Source organism: Myotis nattereri, assembly GCF_964212035.1.
Source record: "Myotis nattereri genome assembly, chromosome: X".
NCBI classification, from domain to species: Eukaryota; Metazoa; Chordata; class Mammalia; order Chiroptera; family Vespertilionidae; genus Myotis; species Myotis nattereri.
In genome coordinates this window covers 119,016,856-119,036,261 of record NC_138078.1, presented here as the reverse complement: position 1 = coordinate 119,036,261, position 19,406 = coordinate 119,016,856, and the positions used below count along the sequence as shown (strand labels likewise).

Below are 19,406 nucleotides of genomic sequence, written 5' to 3'. Positions count from 1 at the left end.
GACACTGGAAAGGAGGATCTAGGGTGGAAGCAGCCCCCTCTGTAGCTATGCTTCTAGGGTGGGGCTTCCCAACCCCAAGATTTTGGGTTGGAGAGGGCAGTTAAGTTACAGGGAGGAGATGAGGTGGAACCCTAGGTCTTGCACTGAAGAGGGGAAAAGAGGACCGTGTAAGCCACCTTGCACTGAAAGGCCTGCCAGTGGGTCTTGGTCAGATACCCAGGACCCTCCTGCTGCCCGGAGCTTGCCAGAACAGCAGGAGCAAGGGTCAGAGGCCAAAGGTAAAGGCCTGGGCAGGCAGGCACTGGAGAAGCAGGATAGTGTGGGGAACACTGGTTGGGCCTGAGTCCCAGTTCACCAGCTATTTGATCCTGGTTGAGCCTGTTTTCTCATCTGTGAAATGGTGTGAGCCATACTCCTTGCCCTTTTCTGAGAGTTCTAGAGTCATCTGACTGGTTTGAATCCTGCTTTTTTCATTTCCTGGATGAGTGACCTTGAGTGAGTTGGTTAATTTCTATGAGCCTCTCTTGTAAAATGGGGACAATAAAAGAACCTTCTCATAGGCCGTGGGAATTAAATGAGAAAATACAATAGTGTACCCTTAAACACTTCTTACGAAGGTAGATCTCACATTTAGTGTTCCTACCACAGTAAAATAAAAAAAAAATCTAAAAGAATGCATGTAAAGCACAGATCCTGGTACATACTAAACACTCCGTAGATGGTAGCACTGATGACGACGGTGTTGGTGGAACCTGTAATTTTATTATTAGTAGTTGCCTTTGTGGGGTGAGCATGTGAAGGAGCAAATGACTCAGCCAACAGAGGCCCACTGTTGGGTGCTAGAGGCCTCAGTGAGGCTGGCTCAGAGCTGGGGCCTTTGGATGCAAGCAACACTGGTGATAATTGTCACAGGCAAACTAGGCCTGGTGGTCCCAAGCTGGGGGACTCCTCTGCCTGGTGCGTTTGCCCAGCACCCTGCCTCAAAGGCTTGGTTCTCTCCCCAGACTATGCTCCTCTGAGCAAAGATAGTGGCCCCAACTTTCCTGGACCACATTTGACAAATACCGCAGTGTGACGCTCCCCTCTGTTCCTTCCATAAGGCTCCAAGACCTTTAGCGCAGGAAGTAGTTGGCTGGGCGTGGCATGCATGGGAATACAGGAACACTGCACGCATGCTCACAGGCACATTCTCAAGCACATGTGCTCCCCAACCGAGCTTCTGGGAGCCTCACATCCCCACCCCCACCCTGCCTCCCCCACCACAAAAGCCACAGGTAATAGAAGTCCCCAGCAACACAGCAGACAATGCAAAACCTAAATGCAGGCTTGTTGCCAGGTTGTTTTAAGTATCTAGCAGGATGTGCGCCCAGGTGGCTAACGGCTGGGCTGGCCAGAGAAAACTACCCTTCCCCACCCACCAACAACAGTGGCTCAGAGAGCCAGAGAGGGCTGGGAGGTAGGCTAAGGGATTCTCCATGGTGCCAAAAGTCAAGAGTTGGACTGCTGGCCCATTCTGGTCCCACCATGTCCCAACCAAACACTGTGTATCTTGGGCAGATCCCACTCTGTCTGGACTCAGTTCTCTTATCTATAAAATGGGGAAACCAGACACTGGCCTCACAGGTTAATGGTCATCCAAGGATGCTGAAGGATTTAATAGCATCGTCACTGTGGCTGTACTATGGAAAGTTAAATGGGCTCCCACATGCCAGGAAATCTGAGAGAATGATTCAGCATCACTGTTCAGGCTTTTCCCAGCTTTGGGTAGGGCCATATTCCAGAGCGCTTCCCGCATTCCCTCCTACCCCATGGCCAAATTCCTATGGCTTAAGTTCCTATCCTGTCACTTGGCATGGAGCCCATCCAGGGTTTGGAAGTGGTGGGCTCACACGTTGGGTGGAGAGCTGCTGTACATGCCCATTACCTGGCTGGTCTCCCTGACCCTGGGGTGGCAGTATGGCATCAGAGGACTCAACCACCCTCCCTTCCTCTCCCTTTATAGGCACAGCAGGAAGCTTGGAAGCCACCCTTGTTCCTTCAATCTATGGGCAAGCAGCCAGGAGGTCACTGTAGGGCCAGGTACAGGTGGGGGTGAATAGAGGCAACCTTAAGGGCATGGAGTTAGGAGCCAGTGTGAGGGAACAGCTCTGGTGGTTTTAGGGTGGGGCTCTCCCAGGGCCATGGGGCCCCTGGGGGTAAGGCACTGCCCTATATTGGCCTTTGGGCGCAGCAGCAACAGGCTCTGCCAGGTTATAGGTTAGGCCTCCTGGGCTCACTGGAAGAAAGGAACTAGCTGGCTCTCCTATCCTGGGGTTGGGAACCGAGGGTGAGGTGTATAAGCCCAAGAAGCCCTGAGTGGCTGGGGCTTGGTCCTGGAGAAGGAAGCTGAGGACAAAGGTTTCCAGGCAATGGGCCAGCAGAAGCTCTTAGGGCATGGGTGGTGCAGGGTGAAGGGAGCTGAGTGACAGGGTTAGCAGGGGAGTCCTGGGCCTCTAGACACTCCAGCCAAGGATGGCAAGAGTGGAGGCTGCCAACAGAGAGGCCAAAAAGGTGGTGCGTGGAGCCTTCGCAGACAAGGGCTCTGTGTGCTGCTGCAACCACTTGAGTTCCTCCAGTAGTTGGCGCTTCTCCAGCTCTGGGCCCACCTTCTCTCGGATGGTCTGGTAGTAGCGATTCAGGTATTGGAGCTGCAAAGGGTAGGAGGGATGAGGTGTTCCTTAGGGTGAGCTGCCAAGAGCTGAGATCTTGGTGCCATCTAGTTCCCTGCTGTGGTAGTCCAGCTGCTCACCTTGGCCCAAGTACCCATAGATACCCCATAGGTGCCCATAGGGGATTTATGCACTTAGTACCCAATCTCTGGTCCTTCCCTTCTGATTCCCCAGCCATCATCAGGCTCAGGCATTCTCCAGGGCTTTTCAGAGGCAGTTTGACACAGTGGCTGTTTAAAGTCATAGTGACTTCCTTGGGGTGTGAGTCAGGGGGAGTGGATTTCAGGCCTGGCAATGACAGTAAGTAGGGCAGGCCTTATCCCATTTTACCGAAAACGGTTCTGTGGTCCAGAGTGGGGGAGGGATTGATTTTAGTTCTAGGACTTGAGTTGGCAGAGTTCAGAGACCTAGTCTCAGACTCCCCAGGAAGTTACTACCTGGTCTGACTGGAGCTTTCAAGAACTCCTGGGGTCTCTGGTGAGGGAAGAAGGCATACCACAGTGTGTGCCTACAGATGCCACCAGTGTGAACCCTCCCAGTGGAATGGAAGGGGCATGGAGTCTTGGGGTGGGGAGAGCAGAGGCGAGAGAGGCCCAGGGTGGAGGAGGCAGGAACTGGTTCAGGGTCTGAAGGGTTGACAGTGCTGAAGGGCACTCACCTGCTCTGGGGACAGCAGTCTGACATCAATGAGATTCCGGTCATAGGGTACCAATGACACCACTTCAAAGGTCAGGTAGGTCCCTGGGTACTGAAAGGCCACAGGGAAGGTGGAAAAGCAGGAAAAGCAGGAAGTGAGTGAAGAGGAAAAGCTAGGCTGAAGGAAGTGCTGGAACACTCCACCCAGAAGCTATAGGCACAGGGAACTGACCCTTATCAAACCCAAGACTCAGAGGAGGCTTGAGTCTCCCACAATGCCCTTGGCTACCCCCCTTTCTACCACTTAGCACCCCACCTTTGGTGGTTCCCTCCTAATTCGTGAATTTAGACTTAGGTCTGTATTTCTCAAAATTTGTGCATCCACACAGCATCTAGGGAGCTTGTTAAATGTGTAGATTCTGAGGCCCATCCCCCCAGACACTGGAGTGAGAAACTCTAGGGTGGGGCTGGGAACCTACAATCAAATAATTTAAAGATAAGTATTAGAATTTTATGTCTGTCTATCTCCATATTTCTATCTATGTATCTATTGATGAATCTATAGAGATAAGTATGAAGAAAAAATAGCCCATAATTCCCATCTCTCATAGAGGTCTTGCATGTATATGCTTAGGAACTGGAGAGCATTATGCTAAGTGAAATAAGCCAGTCAGAGAAAGTAAATATCACATGATCTCACTCATTTATGGAATATATGAACAATATAAACTGATGAACAAAAACAGATCCAGAGACAGAGAAACATCGATCAGACCATCAAACCTCAGAGGGAAGGTAGGGGAGGGTGGGGGCAAAGGGGAGAGATCAAGCAAAGGACTTATATGCGTGTATATAGGCCTAACCAATGGACACAGACAACAGGGGGGTGAGGGCATGAGTGTGTGCGTGGGGGGGGGTAAGGACACATATGTAATAACTTAATAAAGAAACAAAAAAAGGGGGAAAAAAGAAAATTCAAACTACAAAAAGATACCCAATATTTGAAAGTCTCCTCCCTGCCTGCTTTCTTTCCTGAAAACATTTTAGACATATACAGTATATATGTCTATATTTTTAAAATTCATGCAAAATCATACACTATTCTGCACATTCTCTTCCCCACCTCACCTCAATAGTAAACCTAGGAGAGCACTCCATGTTAGCAGAGGGAGAAGCAGCTCATTCTTTTTAAGGGCTGCATGAGGATCCATAGTATGTGGATCATGATTTATTTAACCAGTGATAGATATTTAGACTGTTTCTATTCCTTAAACTATGACTATTGATACTCAGTCAACATCATTGTATATAAACATCTTGGTGATCTTTTGTGACTATATCCAGAAGGTATATATCTGGCAGAGGGAATGCTGAGATAAAAAATACAGGCAAAAAAAAAAATAGTACAGGCATTTTGTTTTGTTTTGTTTTGTTAATCCTCACCCAAGGATATTTTTCTTTATTGCTTTTTAAAGAAGTGGAAGAGACAGAGAGAAAGAGACATCAATGTGAGGAAGACACATCGATTGGTTGCCTCCCTTAGGCACTCTGACTGGGGATTGAACTTACAACCTGGGTATGTGCCCTGACCAGGAATCAAACCCTTAACCTTTCAGTGTATGGTATGATGCTCCAACCAACTGAGCCACACTAGCCAGGGTCATAGCTGTTTTTTAAATGTTCATTTTTACAAATAAACTTACTACCATTTTGTGAAATTACAAGGGCATTCAGGTACTAGTGCTGAAATTGAGATTGGCTTGAATTTACAGATTAATTTAGGTAGAAATGTCATCTTCATAATATTGAGGCTTCTTTCTGGAGAGCACCATTTACTTAAATCTTTTTTATATCGCTGAGTAGAGATTTTTTTCCATGTAAGTTTTTGAAAGTTTGTACCTAGGTGGTTTATCTTGTTGGTTGCTATTATACGGAATTGTTACTTCTCAGAAGCTCCCCTGGTGATCGTTATATACATTGAGAACCAATGATTTAGGGCAGGAATACTGACTCATTTGGTCTGGATTGGGACCTGGGCATTGGTGTTTGTTTTTATTTTTTTTAAAAAAGCTCTCTATATATGGTTCTAATATTCTAATATGCAAACAGGTTTGAGAAACTCTGATTTATAAAATTTTTCTGGAGCTAAGGAAGACTCCAAATAAATTCATGTCCACACATTCAGATGCCCTTTCCTGTGACCTTCTGTAGACCCTTCTACACACACACACACACACACACACACACACACAGCCCAAAGTCACTGCCATGCTGTTTAAGCTTCCAGCCCATCTCAGTGGCACTTTACCTTGGTCTTTGCTTCTACCACGAGGGCCACATCTTCAATACGGATCCCAAATTCGCCATCCTGATAGTAACCAGGTTCTGGGAGACACAGAGATGCTGGTTGCATTAAGCAGGGGGAAAACCTGAGCCCAGACTTCCTGTACCAATTGAGGAGTGGCTACAGAGTATGGCTGCCTAGCTGCCCTTGCCTGGTGACCAGGGCAGACCCACTGCTTGTTAGATGTTCATTGGCTATCCTGAGGCAACCTGCCGGGCCTCAGCTCACTCTAACCTCCCTTGTAGCCTAGTGGGGAAGATGTCAGGGCCCACTTGGGTCCTGGAGGTACTTCCATCTCCCTGTGTTCAACTGTTTTGTTACCCCAATAGTTAATTGGAGACTCTATAGTTGGATGTACAGCTGGGAACCAACTCCCAAAAGCAAAATGAAGGTATGGGCTGAAGAGGCCTATGGTTAGGGTTGAGCAACCCATTTGGGACTGAGAGTGGCGAGTAGAAGGAGGGCAGCAGTTGATCCCAGTTGTGCCTGTGCCTGCCATGATCTCTACTGCAGTCCTGGGCTAGTTTTGGTGTGCAGGGTGGGGGTTGAAGGAGCCCAAGAGTCATACCGATGGAAGTGAACATGCCCTTGCCCATAGTAAGGCCGCTGGAATGGAATCCCACTGGCCCTGGAAAGGGAGATATAGGTAAAGTTTCAGTGCTCCTGGACTCACCAGCTTGGAAAGTAGCAGGCTCTCTGGAACAGTAGGTAACTGGGGATTCCTGGGTACCTCTAGCAGCACTTGTCCACCATGTTATTGTCTACCTTACAGACCAGATTGACTCTAGCTTTTCTTTCTGCAGGGTCTCTTCCAGTCAGCTACTAGGTATTGGCCTGTTACTCCTCTCTCTGGGGCCCTCCCAGATGCCAGGCAGGCCACTGGAGTGGCCAAACTCCCAGCATTTCTCACTTACCCCACGGAGCATCACTTCCCACCAGCTGGGTAACCTTGGATGGGTCACTGCATCTCTGAGGGTTTGGTCATTTCCATAACTATGAAAGGATCTACCATGTTCAGAAGAAGGAGAACCCTGAGGGAGTGTTGAGGAGATACCTACACTCGTGCACACACAGGAAGTTGCCAATGCCATGGCCTGTCCCGTGGCCATAATTGAGCCCAACCTCCCACAAGGCTTTGCGGGCAAAGGCTTCCAACATTGGTCCTGGAAGAGAGATGGCACCCAGTCAGTCTTCTGAACCCCAAACTGTTCACCTTGCTCCTTTCTTGCTCTCTTGTTATAGAGCCTACTACCAGGATGGTGCCTGTGGAGAGGGGCTGCTGAGAGGCAGGTAAGTTGTACTATCTCTAGCACACCTTACATCGTACCCATTATCTGGACTGATGACTCTATTACAATTTCTCCACATCTGCCAAGACACCTACTTCCTCCAGGAATCCTCCCATGACTCCTGCAGCCCACTCTAACCTCCCCAACCTAAGCTTAGATCAAGAGGCAGGAGGCCTAGTGACTCTGTGTAACCTTGGGCAAATCACTTTCTCTCTCTAGGCCGGGTTTTCTTATCTATACAACATATGGGTGATGATATAATCCCTGCCCCCAACCCCCAGTAACTCCTCCAGGGTGGTGGTCTGAGTCTAGTGAAATCAGTGTCTAAGACTCTGGGTCCATCCTGGTCTCTGAAACCTACCTGATGTACCAGCAGGAAAGATGAGTCTGGAAAGATCGATATTTCCTATCAACACGCGGGTATATGCCTCCTGATGGGGGGGAAGAGGGAGAAATAAGGTGGCACATAAGAAGGGGAACCCGAGTTTCCAGCTGTTTGGCCTATGTGTATGTAGGTGTGTGGGCCCAGGCCTGTGTGTGTGTGGTGGGGGGGAGGGGGGGAGGGTGTTGGGAGGGAGGTGAATGTTCATGTGTGGTCACCCAGGTTCTAGAACATGCCCAGAGGTGGCAGAGGGGGACCTGCCCAAAGCTTGGTGCATGGGATGCTTGTAGATGATGGTGAGCTGAGACAGTGACAGCAGGGGCTTGGGAGGCAAACTCCCTGGGCTGGAACCCTGACTTGGCCACTCACAAACTCTGAACCTTAAGCAAGCACCTTTAACCTCGCTGGGTCTCACTTTCCTCTTTTATGATGACCACAATACTAGCTCATAATGTTGCTGGGATGAGTAGGGAGACTCATGCACGTAAGGTGCTCCTGACAGAGTAAATGCTCAAATTGAGGCCAGAGCCCTTATTACCATTATCATGATCATCCTTTTTTTAAGGTTTAAAATTTGGGTTGGGATCTGATAGTGTGCCAGATCAGCCTCGTTTGGTCAGGGCTGTGACCTTGTGGAAAAAGAAAGGAAAGTGGTCCTAGCCGATTTGGCTCAGTGGATAGAGCGTCGGCCTGTGGACTGAGGGGTTCCAGATTCGATTCTAGTCAAGGGCACATGCCCAGATTGCGGGCTTGATCCTCAATAGGGGACACACAGGAGGCAGTCAATCAATGGTTCTCTCTCATCATTGATGTTTCTATTTCTCTCTCCCTCTCCCTTCCTCTCTGAAATCAATAAAAATATGTTAAAAAAAGAAAAAAAGAAAGGAAATTGGGCTGACAGCAGCCTCTTTTCCTGGTCAGGTCCTATAGCAGTGATGGCGAACCTATGACACGCGTGTCAGAGGTGACACGTGAACTCATTTTTTTGGTTGATTTTTCTTTGTTAAATGGCATTTAAATATATAAAATAAATATCAAAAATATGTCTTTGTTTTACTATGGTTGCAAATATCAAAAAATTTCTATATGTGACACGGCACCAGAGTTAAGTTAGGGTTTTTCAAAATGCTGACACGCCGAGCTCAAAAGGTTTGCCATCACTGCCCTATAGCAATGTCTCTCTCTCTCTCTCTCTCTCTCTCTCTCTCTCTCTCTCTCTCTCACACACACACACACACACACACACACACACACACACGTTTTTCATCTCGGGCAGGACAACCTAGGCAGCAGACTCAACCCGCTAAACTGTGAGCTCCTTGAGGCCTAACCAGTGCTGACATTTTCAGTGCAATGCCTGAACCACAGTCTGCTTGCTGAATGCATGAATGCAGCCCCCTGTTCCCCACTTTCCCCAGAGGCCCCCTAGTGAACATAGATGAGTTCCCAGCCTCTGCATCAAGCAGACCAGCCCTCACTGCTTCCTGAAAAGCCCCAGCTCCTTTCCACCTCTGCGACTTTCCTCCTGGAATGCCTTTCTTCCTCCTTTCTGCTGAGCACAGAGCTAGGCACACAGACAGCACCAAGTAAATATTTGTTCATTGATTTCCTGAAAATGAGGTGATGATAAGCTTGGGCACATCTAAACGAATGCCATTCACATCATGGTTATGACTACTTCCAATGAGAGCACACAGGCAGCCACACAGCTTGTGAAGTTCTGTTGGTGGCCTGAAACATCTCTGGGGAAGAGCCCGGGAACACTGGGTTTTATGGTACTAACTTGCTGTGTGAACATGGGCAAACTACTTAACCTCAGATTCGGTAACATGAAAGGGCTCTTAATAGAGTGATCTCTTGGGTGTCCCTGGAATGAGGATGGGTAGAGGAAATCTAGGTCTAATGCAGGGGTGGGCAAACTTTTTGACTCGAGGGCCACAGTGGGTTCTTAAACTGGACCGGAGGGCCGGAACAAAAGCATGGATGGAGTGTTTGTGTGAACTAATATAAATTCAAAGTAAACATCATTACATAAAAGGGTACGGTCTTTTTTTTTTTTTTTTTAGTTTTATTCATTTTAAACAGGCCGGATCCGGCCCGTGGGCCGTAGTCTGCCCACGGCTGGTAATGCTTACCTTTTGGAAAGCAGACGGGGTGCCCCAGTGGACTGTTCTGGTGATGTCTGTGGTTCCGCCCCTGTGTAGAAGGAAAATCAACATGTCCAGCTCTGCTGAACACCTGGGGGTAGGGATCGTGCCTGTGTGCTTCCTGTGTGCTCTCAAGGAGGGTTTGAGTGGCAGGGCTGGGACAGGGGTGGGTGGGAGGAAGATGAATGCCATCAGCAAATGCCCATCTTCAGCATTTATGGGTGAAGGATCTGCAAAGCTATCAAAAATTACTATATTGTCAGGCAATCCTGATTTTTCACAAACAGCTCCCCATTTTGGCTGTTTGTAAACTTGGCTTTGCTTGGGTCAAGCTCACTCTAAAAGCAAGGTTTCTTCCATGCCTGGCCAGTGGTGGCTCAGTGGTTGAGTGTTGACCTATGAACCAGGAGGTCGTGGTTTGATTCCCAGTCAGGACACATGCCCGGGTTGTGGGCTCTATCCCCAGTGGGGGACATGCAGGAGGCTGCTGATCAATGTTTCTATCTCTCTCCCACTCTCCCTCTTTGCAATCAATAAAAATATATTAAAAACAAAAATAAAAGCAATGCTTCTTCCAGGCTTTGTGAGAGGTGCGAGGGGATTGTCCCATTTTTACAGACTGGGAAACAGATCCAGAGACATCATAACACACACACATCCAGATAGTTATTTACTATCCATAGAACACTTTTGGCAGCTCCCTGGGAAGGGAGAGAGAGCAGGTTTCATTATCTCCATTTCACAGATGAGGCGATTAAGGCTGGGAGGCCCTGTCCTTCTCTGAGCCTCAGTGAAGCCAGCCCTGCATCAAGAACTCACTCTCCACACAGTTGCTCTACTGTAAACATGGATCTGACCCAGGAATTTGCTCAGAGTCCCAGTGAACTCAAGCCAGAAGCCAAAAAGTCTGACTACCAGCTGCAGCTGTTCCCCCAGGATGGCCCATGTGGCCACCCTGGGAGGGGGGAGGGGAGAAATGGTCCCAGGGCCCTGGGGACTCCTCCTTGGGAGCAGCTCACAGGGCGTGGCAGACTTCTTCAGAAGGAGAGAAGTGAGGTGACCATTTCCCTGGCCTCACTCTGCTCTGAGCATGCCCCAATCCAGCAATGCCCCACAAATTCACTTCCCCTTTGCACACTGGCTGTGCCCAGTACACAAAGAGCCACACTGGTCACTAGGAAAGGCTTCTGGGCTGCGTGCCTGCTCTTCTGGCTCTCAGGGCTATGCTCAGAATATGCGAAATGCCTTTGTCATTAGCACATTCACCATTTCTACAAGATAGAGGATGACAAACTGTTCGAAGCTACTCCTCCATCAGTCCCAGCACCACTTCTTTCCCTCAGTCCACTTGCTTCCTAGATGAGAAGGGAAACTCTTCCAGCTCCTCTCAGCTCAGCTCCTGTGTGAATGATTGGTTACATATTTGGAAGGAATGGGGTTAGCCTGTTCTGCATGGCTGGCACATCCGGGTGTTCAGGTTGTGCACTGTGTAAGGGTAACACATCTAAAGGAATGCCATTCACTTCATGGTTCTGTACTAATTTTAATGAGAGCACACAGGTGGACACACAGATTGCGAAGTCTTGGTGCAGGGGTTACAGCAACCTCTTACATCAAAACATCTTACAGCAAAACATTGATCTGCTGCCTCCTGCATGGCCCCCACTGGAAACTGAGCCCACAACCTTGCCAGTGTGGCTTAGTTGGTTGGGCGTTGTCCCGTGCACCGAAAGGTTGCTGGTTTGATTCTTAGATGCTTGCGCATGCCCAGGTTGTGGGCTCCATCCCCGTGGGGTGGGGGGGGGGTGGTGGTGCAGGAGGCAGCTGATCAGTGTTTCGTTCTTGCATCGTTTAACTCTCGCATCAATGTTTCTCTCTCTTCCTCTCCCTTCCCCTCTCTCTAAAAATCAATGAAAAAAATCTTTGAAAAACATAGGACAGTGCCCTACATGTGGTTGTGCATGCACTCAGGGGAGCACACACAGACACATACCCATGATCTGGGTGTCCCTTGAGATTGCTTCTCTTGCAGGCCTGTTGCTTTTGGATTCTGCCCATACCCCCAACCTGACATGGTCACCTCACCCATGCAGGTGGGAGGGGAGGGGGCTGAGGAGGATGCATGGCTTGGCGGTGTGTGCATGAGTGGGTGAGAGTATGGGTACATTGATTGTGCAGCAAGGCAGGGCTGCTAAGCATGCCTGTTCAGACTGGGTAATAATATGTGGGCTTAAAAACATTTTATTTGAGCCAGAGGAATCATCCTGATTCTCACTGAGGTGCTGCATGGGCAACCTTACTGTTTTGGTCTCCGTGTGTTTCCCACTGTGCAGAAACACCCTCCCACCCCCATCCCCACCCCTACCCCCACCCCCCGCTGCCAAGTGTAAAAATGGGAAGGCTCATTCAATGCAGGCTTTCCCTTTCTCAGATGAAGAATCCATGATCAGGATGGGAAAGCTTTGGCCAGCTATTGGCCACCCAAGGTGTCTGGGCTGAGATAGCCAGGCCAGAGTGTGGTAGAGGCTACATACCAGTATTGTCCCCCAGAATCCACCAGGTACATCTCATCTGAAGTCAGCTTGCGGTGTACCTCCTTTGATGGGCTGTGAAGGGGAGAGATGCTGAGAAAAGCAGCAGCCAATCCCTGTGCTGGGTGGGGTGGGGGTCCTCTATGAAAGCAGAGGAACCCCCCTCACCCCTGGGGGCTGGACTTTTAGGTTCACTCCTTTGGTGAAGTCATTATCTCCCAAAGGGCCCTAGGAAAGTCTTCAGCTTCTGCCACTAATGTCCTCAGCATGTATCTGTTTATCCTGCACTTCACAAGCAAGGCCCCAGTCTCCAGGGATAAGAGAAGGAAAGATCCCAGAATGTGGGGGCTGGGAGAACCGCAGAGAGCACCACTGCAGTTATCACCTTTTACATAAGGAGAAACCAGTCTGCAGAGGCCAAGGGAGTTGCAAAAGCCATGGGGTAAAGTGGGAAGGGAGCTGGGCCTGGACTCTTTCTCTAACTTCCTGCTGCCTCCTAGAGCAGAGGGCCCTGAGGAGCCAAGGTGCAAGTACTCAAGGACGGGGCTGGAGAGCAAGGTTTGGTAGGGCCGAGGAGTTCCTACCTAGGCCAAGGCAGATGAGGACTTGGGAGATGCCACAGGAGGGAATTCTGGGATAGGCTAGGCTGGCCCTTGGAGGATGTTTGACCTAGCCTTGTTGTGCCCATGCTAGCCTGAGGCATTTGGTCAGCTTGACCTCCCAAATTTCATCAGGCAGGCCTACAGATGTTTGTGTCCTATGGAGCCAAACATTTAGCCAGCCTACATCTTGGGCCCACCTTAGTTGATTCAGGTTGAATGAACAGGCCTTTCTCCCATGTGCTTGTGAGCTTTAAGAATTAACTCACATAAATAACTCACAGGACATCAAGGCAAAGCATCCAGCATCAGCCCTGCTTCTATTCCAGATCCCTTAGCCCTGAGTGCTCACAAAGTCACAGCCTCTTGGGGGAAAATTGCTCGGGCCTTTTAATTCTAAGGAGACACCTCAACCTACCCACTGGGCCCCACTCCCCACCCTCAGCCCCCACAGTGCTAAAGGCCTCAAAGTTTAAATATGGACTCGGGTCCCAGAGCATTACTTCCTCCACCCCCACTCCCCCTGTTCATACACTGGGATCACCAGAAAATTCTTTTTCCTGAAGTACCTGTAGTGGGCCAGGGCAGCGTTCAGACCACTAGCAGAGATGGTTTGGAAACTGGGTCCGGAGGAAAACTTTTCTTTTCTGCAAAGTACAAGGCAGGAATGGTCAATGAATGGGCCCAGGATATCGAACAAGGGCAAATAAAGGTCACACCTGCTTCTACCTCAGCCACACTCTCCCAGTTCCACTTCTTGGTTCCATCTTCCCAAGTCCCGACCTGCCACTTATAGAGCACTCAAGGTCAGAGAAGGAGGGACTGTATACACTAATTATTCCTCCTCCACCTCCATTTTACAGATGGGGAAACCAAGGCCTATATGACCCACAGTATGTTCGTGGTAAAGCAAGAGTGAAGAAACTTAGTTTCCTGTATTTAAAAACGTCCCTAACCCGGGAGCAGCATCCTTCACCTCAAACCTACAGCCTGCCTATGACCTAGTGCCCTCAGGAAACCTCCATCTTCAACTTTATATTGTCAAGTGGTCCAGGGGTCAATAGATCTGAACCAGCTACCCCCAGGGAGAACGAGCTATGCCTGAAGCAGACACTAGGGGGTGATATTGGGTTGTGGCCCTTGAAGTTGTTCTACTGTCAGCTGGGGCTGGAGAATGTTACCCAAACACTCCCTGCCCAGCTCCAGGACCACCCAAGAACCAGTCACTCCTAGTTCCAGAGAGGCCCCCAAACACAAGGAGGGTCTTTCTTTCCCCCAAAGTATGGAGACCAAGTCCCCTTCCCTTCCCCCACCCCCACATTAGAACATAATCAGCCAAAAAGGACAGCCGTGGTCCTTCACCCTCGGAATGTGTCCAGTAGCTGTGCCCCTGAGAACTCGTCCACTGTGCCTTTGGGCACGTTCTTCTCCAGCCAGACCAAGTAGCAGATCAATGCCACAGCATCCTGCACCTGGAGTGGGGCAAGCAGAGAAACAGGCTGAGGAATAGTCTCAATCAAGGCTCCAGGATGATGAGACCAGGTGGCTGGTCTGGCTGAATTTTAAGAACATGAGGGTTTCACCGGCTATTTGATAATATGAAGGGATTCTTGTTAGTGTTTATGTATGTAATTACAGGGTAGTGATGTTTTGAAGAGTCCTTGTCTTTTAGAGATACTTACTGACATGTTGACAGAAGAAAGGATATAATATATGGGATTTGCTTTAAGGTCACCCAGCAGCAGAGGGTGGGGAATGGAGGAGATGAATGTGGGTTTGCAGACAATATGGAATTGCCCATATTGATGACAGTTGAAACTCAGTGATGGTGTATGGGAATCATTATGCCATTTTCTCGACTTTCACATATGTTTAAGATTTTCCATAAGAAAACGTTTTTTAAAATGTGTTTTATCCTTATTTTATTGGGAATATCCAAAAGAGTGAGCCATCCTCTTGCCAGGGTGAGAAAATAATTACAGCGAACACTTGGAATGTGCCTGACGGTGCTCAAAGCAATACATATATCATTTAATATAATAATTATATGTATGTAATTATATATAATTACAAATTTATATAATTCATATGATTCTTACATATTTATATAATTATATATTTACATGTATATACACATTATATGTATATAAATGCATGTACATACATTTATATAATATGCAGTTATATATTATATATTGATTATATATTATAATGAAAATACTTAAACATATAATTTATTAATATTTATTATATATAGCCAGCCTCTGTAGCCACAGGCTCTGTATCCACAGATTCAACCAATCATGGATCAAAAATATTTGAAAAAGTATTCAGAAAGTCAATTCCTAAACAATACAGTATAACAACTACAGGGTGGGGCAAAAGTAGGTTTACAGTTGTTCATATGTAAAATAATACAATAATTAGTAAATAGTACAAGAATAAACTTCATTTCATGTACTCACAACTATAAACCTACTTTTGCCCCACTCTCTATTTACTCCACATTTGCATTACATTAGGTATTATAAATAATCTAGAGGTGATTTAAAGTATGTGGAAGGAGCCCTAGTCAGTTTGGCTCAGTGGATAGAGCATCAGCCTGCAGACTGAAGGGTCCTGGGTTCAATTCCAGTCAAGGGCACATACCTCTGTTGCAGGTTCCTCCCTGGCCCTGGTTAAGGGTGCGTGCAGGAGGCAACCAATCAATGTGTTTCACTTACATCAATATTTCTCTCTGTCTTTCCCTCTCTTCCACTCTCTCTAAAAATCAATGGAAAAATATCCTCGAGTGAGGATAAATAAATAAATAAATAAAGTATATGGGAGGATGTGTGTAGGTTGTATGCAAATACTAGAACATTTTACATAAGGGACTTGAGCATCTGCAGATTTTGGTATTTGAGGGGGTCCTGGAACCAATCTTCTGTGGATATCGAAAGATGACTATTATTGATATTACCAGAGGCCCAGTGCACAAAAATTTGTGCACTCGGGGGGGGGGGTGTCCCTCAACTTGGCCTATGCCCTCTTGCAGTCTGGACATCTCAGAGGATGTCCACCTGCTGGCTTAGGCCTGCTCCCTGGGAGATCGGGCCCAAGCTGGCAGTCAGACATCCCTCTGGCAGCCCAGCAGCCCTTGGGGGATGTCCACTTACCAGCAGGGAGCAGACCTAAGCTGCAGTTGGACATCCTTAGTGCTGCTGAGGAGGTGGGAGAAGCTCCCGCCACCACCGCTGTGCTGGCAGCCATCAGCCTGGCTTGTGGCTGAGCAGAGCTCCCCCTGTGGGAGTGCACTGACCACCAGGGGACAGTTCCTGCATTGAGCATCTGCCCCCTGGTGGTCAGTGTGTGTCATAGTGACCAGTCATTCACAGTCGTTCTGCTGTTAGGGTCAATTTGCATATTACCCTTTTATTATATAGGAGGATAGAGGCCTGGTGCATGGGTGGGGGCTGGCTGGTTTGCCCTGAAGGGTGTCCGGATCAGGATGGGGGTCCTTCTGGGGTGCCTGGCCAGCCTGGGTGAGGGGCTGATGGCTGTTTGTAGCTGGTCACACCCCCTTTAGGGTGTGGGTCCCCATTGGGGTGCTTGGCCAGCCTGGGTGAAGGGCTGATGGCTGTTTGTAGCTGGTCACACCCCCTTCAGGGTGTGGGTCCCCATTGGGGTGCCTGGCCAGCCTGGGTGAAGGGCTGATGGCTGTTTGAAGGCTGGTCAAGTCCCCTCCCCCCAGTGGGGACCCTCACCCCATGAAGGTTTGGCCAGCCTGGCTGAGGGGCTGATGGCTGTTTTCAGGCTGGCCACACACCCTTTAGGGTTGAGGGTCCCCCTTGGGTGCCTGGCCAGTCTGGGTGAGGGGCTGAGGGTTATTTTCAGGCTGGCCAAGCCCCCTGGTGACAGAAGCTCCCAGCCTCTCCTTTTTTTCTTTCTTTTTTTTTATTTTGGGCTTTATTTACCTTCTATAATTGAAACTTTGTAGCCTTGAGTGGAGCTCAGAGCCAGCCAGGGTGGGGCGGGAAGCTTGGCTTCCTCCATCACTGGGGCAACCAAGCCTCCTGCTTGCTCCAGCTCTGTGGCTGCTGGCCGCCATCTTGGTTGGGTTAATTTGCATATAGTTGCTCTGATTGGCTGGTGGGCGTGGTTTAAGGTGTAGCAAAGGTATGGTCAATTTGCATGTTTGTCTTTTATTAGTGTAGATAATATATGAGTTTTATGTACACATATATCATATATAGTATAATATATATTATATATTTATTTAATCTTCAAAACAACCCTATGCTGCAGATTACTATTTTAATCCTCACTTTACAGATGATGTAACTGAGGCCCAGAGAGGTGAAGCCACTTTCCCAAGGTTACCCATCTAGGAGGTGAGCTGGGGTTTGAACTCTGATACCTTAGCTCCAGGGCCTGTGTTCTAAACTACTATACCATGCCAGGAGTAAGGTAGTAAAGCACTGGTTTATGCCTAGGAATTCTGTGTCCACTTCTGTTTCATTGAAGGGGCTTCTTCAGGCTCCTCCTGCAGGGTCCCCTTTGTAACCCCTCAGATCGGGAGCTTCAAAAAGGCTGTTCTGCCTGCCCATGGACTTACGTGGCTGGCCTTGAGGAGAGTCTGCTCCTTGCTGTTTTTCACCGCCTTGGTTACCATCACTGGGGAGTAGGTTTCTGCTATGATTTTATCCTGTTATGTGCAGAGAAGAAGAGGTCTGAGAACCTTTTCCAAGGGACAGTATGTTTGAAATGGATTGACAAGAAATCCTGGCTGAAGGGAGACTTGCCTATCCCTATGGTGGCAATGACTTTTCCTTGTGTCCTTTCTGGCTATTCAGGTCTTTCCTAGTCTCCCATGGCCAGCTTAACCTTCCCTCCTTCCTGCCCTTCTATCACTCCCTGCCTCTGGATCCCACCAGCGCTCTGGGACAGATCAGAGCCTGGCCCCCACCAGTCAATGAGCTGTTCTGACAGTGAGTTTCTTGCCCATAATACCCCAATATATATCACTTATTGAGCACCTACTTTGTGCCAGGCACTGTGTTTTACATGCACTATTTCCTCTATAGCTCCTCAGAGCAACTCCTCTGAGGCTGGGACTCTTATTGCCATTTAACAGGTGAGGGAACAGAGGTCCAGCTTGGATAAGTCAGTTGTCCAAGGTTATTGCACAACCAGTTGGGGCAAAGCCAGGACTCAGTCTCAGGCTTGGCATCCTCAAAGCCTCTGCTCTACCAAGCTATACTCCCTCTAGCCTCCTTGACAATCTCTGAGTTTTCTGTGGACAGACAACTGGTTCTTCTTTTCCTTCTCTTCCCAGGGAGGCCTAGAAGGGGGCTCACTGCATCATTTCTGACTGACCAACTGCCAGAATGGCTGAGGGGCTTCTCAGGGCTGGAGTGGGGCAGTGTCTGGCCCAGGCTGGGGCCTGGCAAACCCACCTGGGGTATCACGTTGTAAAATGCATACATAGTATTGCTGGTCCCAATCCAGATCCTCACAGCTCCTGAGGCGTAGGCTTGGATGCTGTCATAGACTTGGCTATAATCTTCAAGTTGCACACACATGGGTCCTGTGCAGCTGGAGTTCAGATACTGCAGGGTCTCGGAGTTAAAGCGACTCTTGTTTACAAATAACCTGAGTAGGAAGGCAAGATCAGGAAAGTCCTGAGAATATTTAAGGACAACGCAAAGGACCTGAGGCCCTTTGTTGCTGGAGGCCAGGGAGCGGGAGCAGACCAGATTTGGAATAGGTGGGACCAACGGTCAAAGGGGTAGGGAAAACTCCAAGCTCACGGGAAGGCTGCATATGGTGGTAGGGTGAGTGATGGAGCAGTGAAGGGTAGAAATGGGAGAAAGTCCAGCACAGCAAGGCAAAGAAAAGCCATACCTGATGGACGAGTCCGTGAGCAGCGTGTAGGAATAGAAGAAGGGGTTATAAGGGATGTCACTACTGCGCAGGTTGAAGAGCCCTGGGGAGGAGGAAGGGACTATGTATAAGGCTGTACTGCTTGAAGCCAGCACATTTGACGCCTATGCCGCACTATTTGCTTTGGCACCCCCAAAGATTGCCAGCACCACCCCTGCTTCATCTACCTTTGCATATTTCTCAGTCTTTGGGGGTGGGGGTGTCTTTGAGGCGGGGATGAGACTTATGGACCCTTCTCTCAGAAAAATGCAGATGCCCAGTCAGCAGTAAGCACACAGTTTCAGGGGGTTCCCAGATTATCTGAAGCCTAGAGCTGGGGTCAGGTAAGAAGCCCTTGGGCCACACAGGGACAGAACAGAGCTTCACTGGGTGCTAAAGCTGGATGTGTGAGTGCCATGGGATGGGGGCTGGGCTGCTGGGAGGTGATTTCTGAGCCTCTTCCCCTTCATGAGACAGAAACCTTTGCTGCTGTGTTCAGGCCATTCCTCCAGTGGCCTGGGGGCTGGCCCCAGATTGCCCTGGGCTTCCTTGTTGCTTTATTCAGCAGATATGATCTCCTTCCCTCTCCCCTTAGTTCCCATAGGCCATGGCCACAGAAGTGGTGGGCACCTGGTGGCTGGGGGAGGAGTCCTACGCTGCAGGGTCCAGGAGGCTTGGGGGTTGGAGGAAGCCAGTCTCCCACATGTGTACTCACAGGCTGTCTCATCAAGCATTGACAGAAGCACAGCAGTTGGGGCCTTGCGATGCTTCTGCATCTGGCTGCGAATGTTAGATACTTTCTCCTGCCAGGTGCTCCCTAGAAGCAAAGGAGCCCAAAGAAAGCATGAGTAATATACCTTCTCTTT

General features: G+C 48.9%; 1 protein-coding gene across 1 annotated transcript in view; it reads right to left on the bottom strand.

Moving 5' to 3' along the window:
• Positions 1-2,492: 2,492 nt before the first annotated feature.
• Positions 2,493-19,406, bottom strand: part of XPNPEP2 (X-prolyl aminopeptidase 2) — a gene marked incomplete at both ends in the record, with an annotated part of 28,183 nt that continues 11,269 nt past the window's right edge. The window contains 14 exons of the mRNA XM_081115126.1: positions 2,493-2,687; positions 3,367-3,456; positions 5,653-5,729; positions 6,257-6,316; positions 6,747-6,851; positions 7,339-7,408; positions 9,495-9,555; positions 12,041-12,112; positions 13,206-13,283; positions 13,999-14,108; positions 17,234-17,323; positions 18,075-18,270; positions 18,523-18,604; positions 19,256-19,357. Coding sequence (XP_080971252.1) covers positions 2,493-2,687; positions 3,367-3,456; positions 5,653-5,729; positions 6,257-6,316; positions 6,747-6,851; positions 7,339-7,408; positions 9,495-9,555; positions 12,041-12,112; positions 13,206-13,283; positions 13,999-14,108; positions 17,234-17,323; positions 18,075-18,270; positions 18,523-18,604; positions 19,256-19,357 — 1,388 coding nt within the window. The remainder of the gene's footprint in view (positions 2,688-3,366; positions 3,457-5,652; positions 5,730-6,256; positions 6,317-6,746; positions 6,852-7,338; positions 7,409-9,494; positions 9,556-12,040; positions 12,113-13,205; positions 13,284-13,998; positions 14,109-17,233; positions 17,324-18,074; positions 18,271-18,522; positions 18,605-19,255; positions 19,358-19,406) is intronic.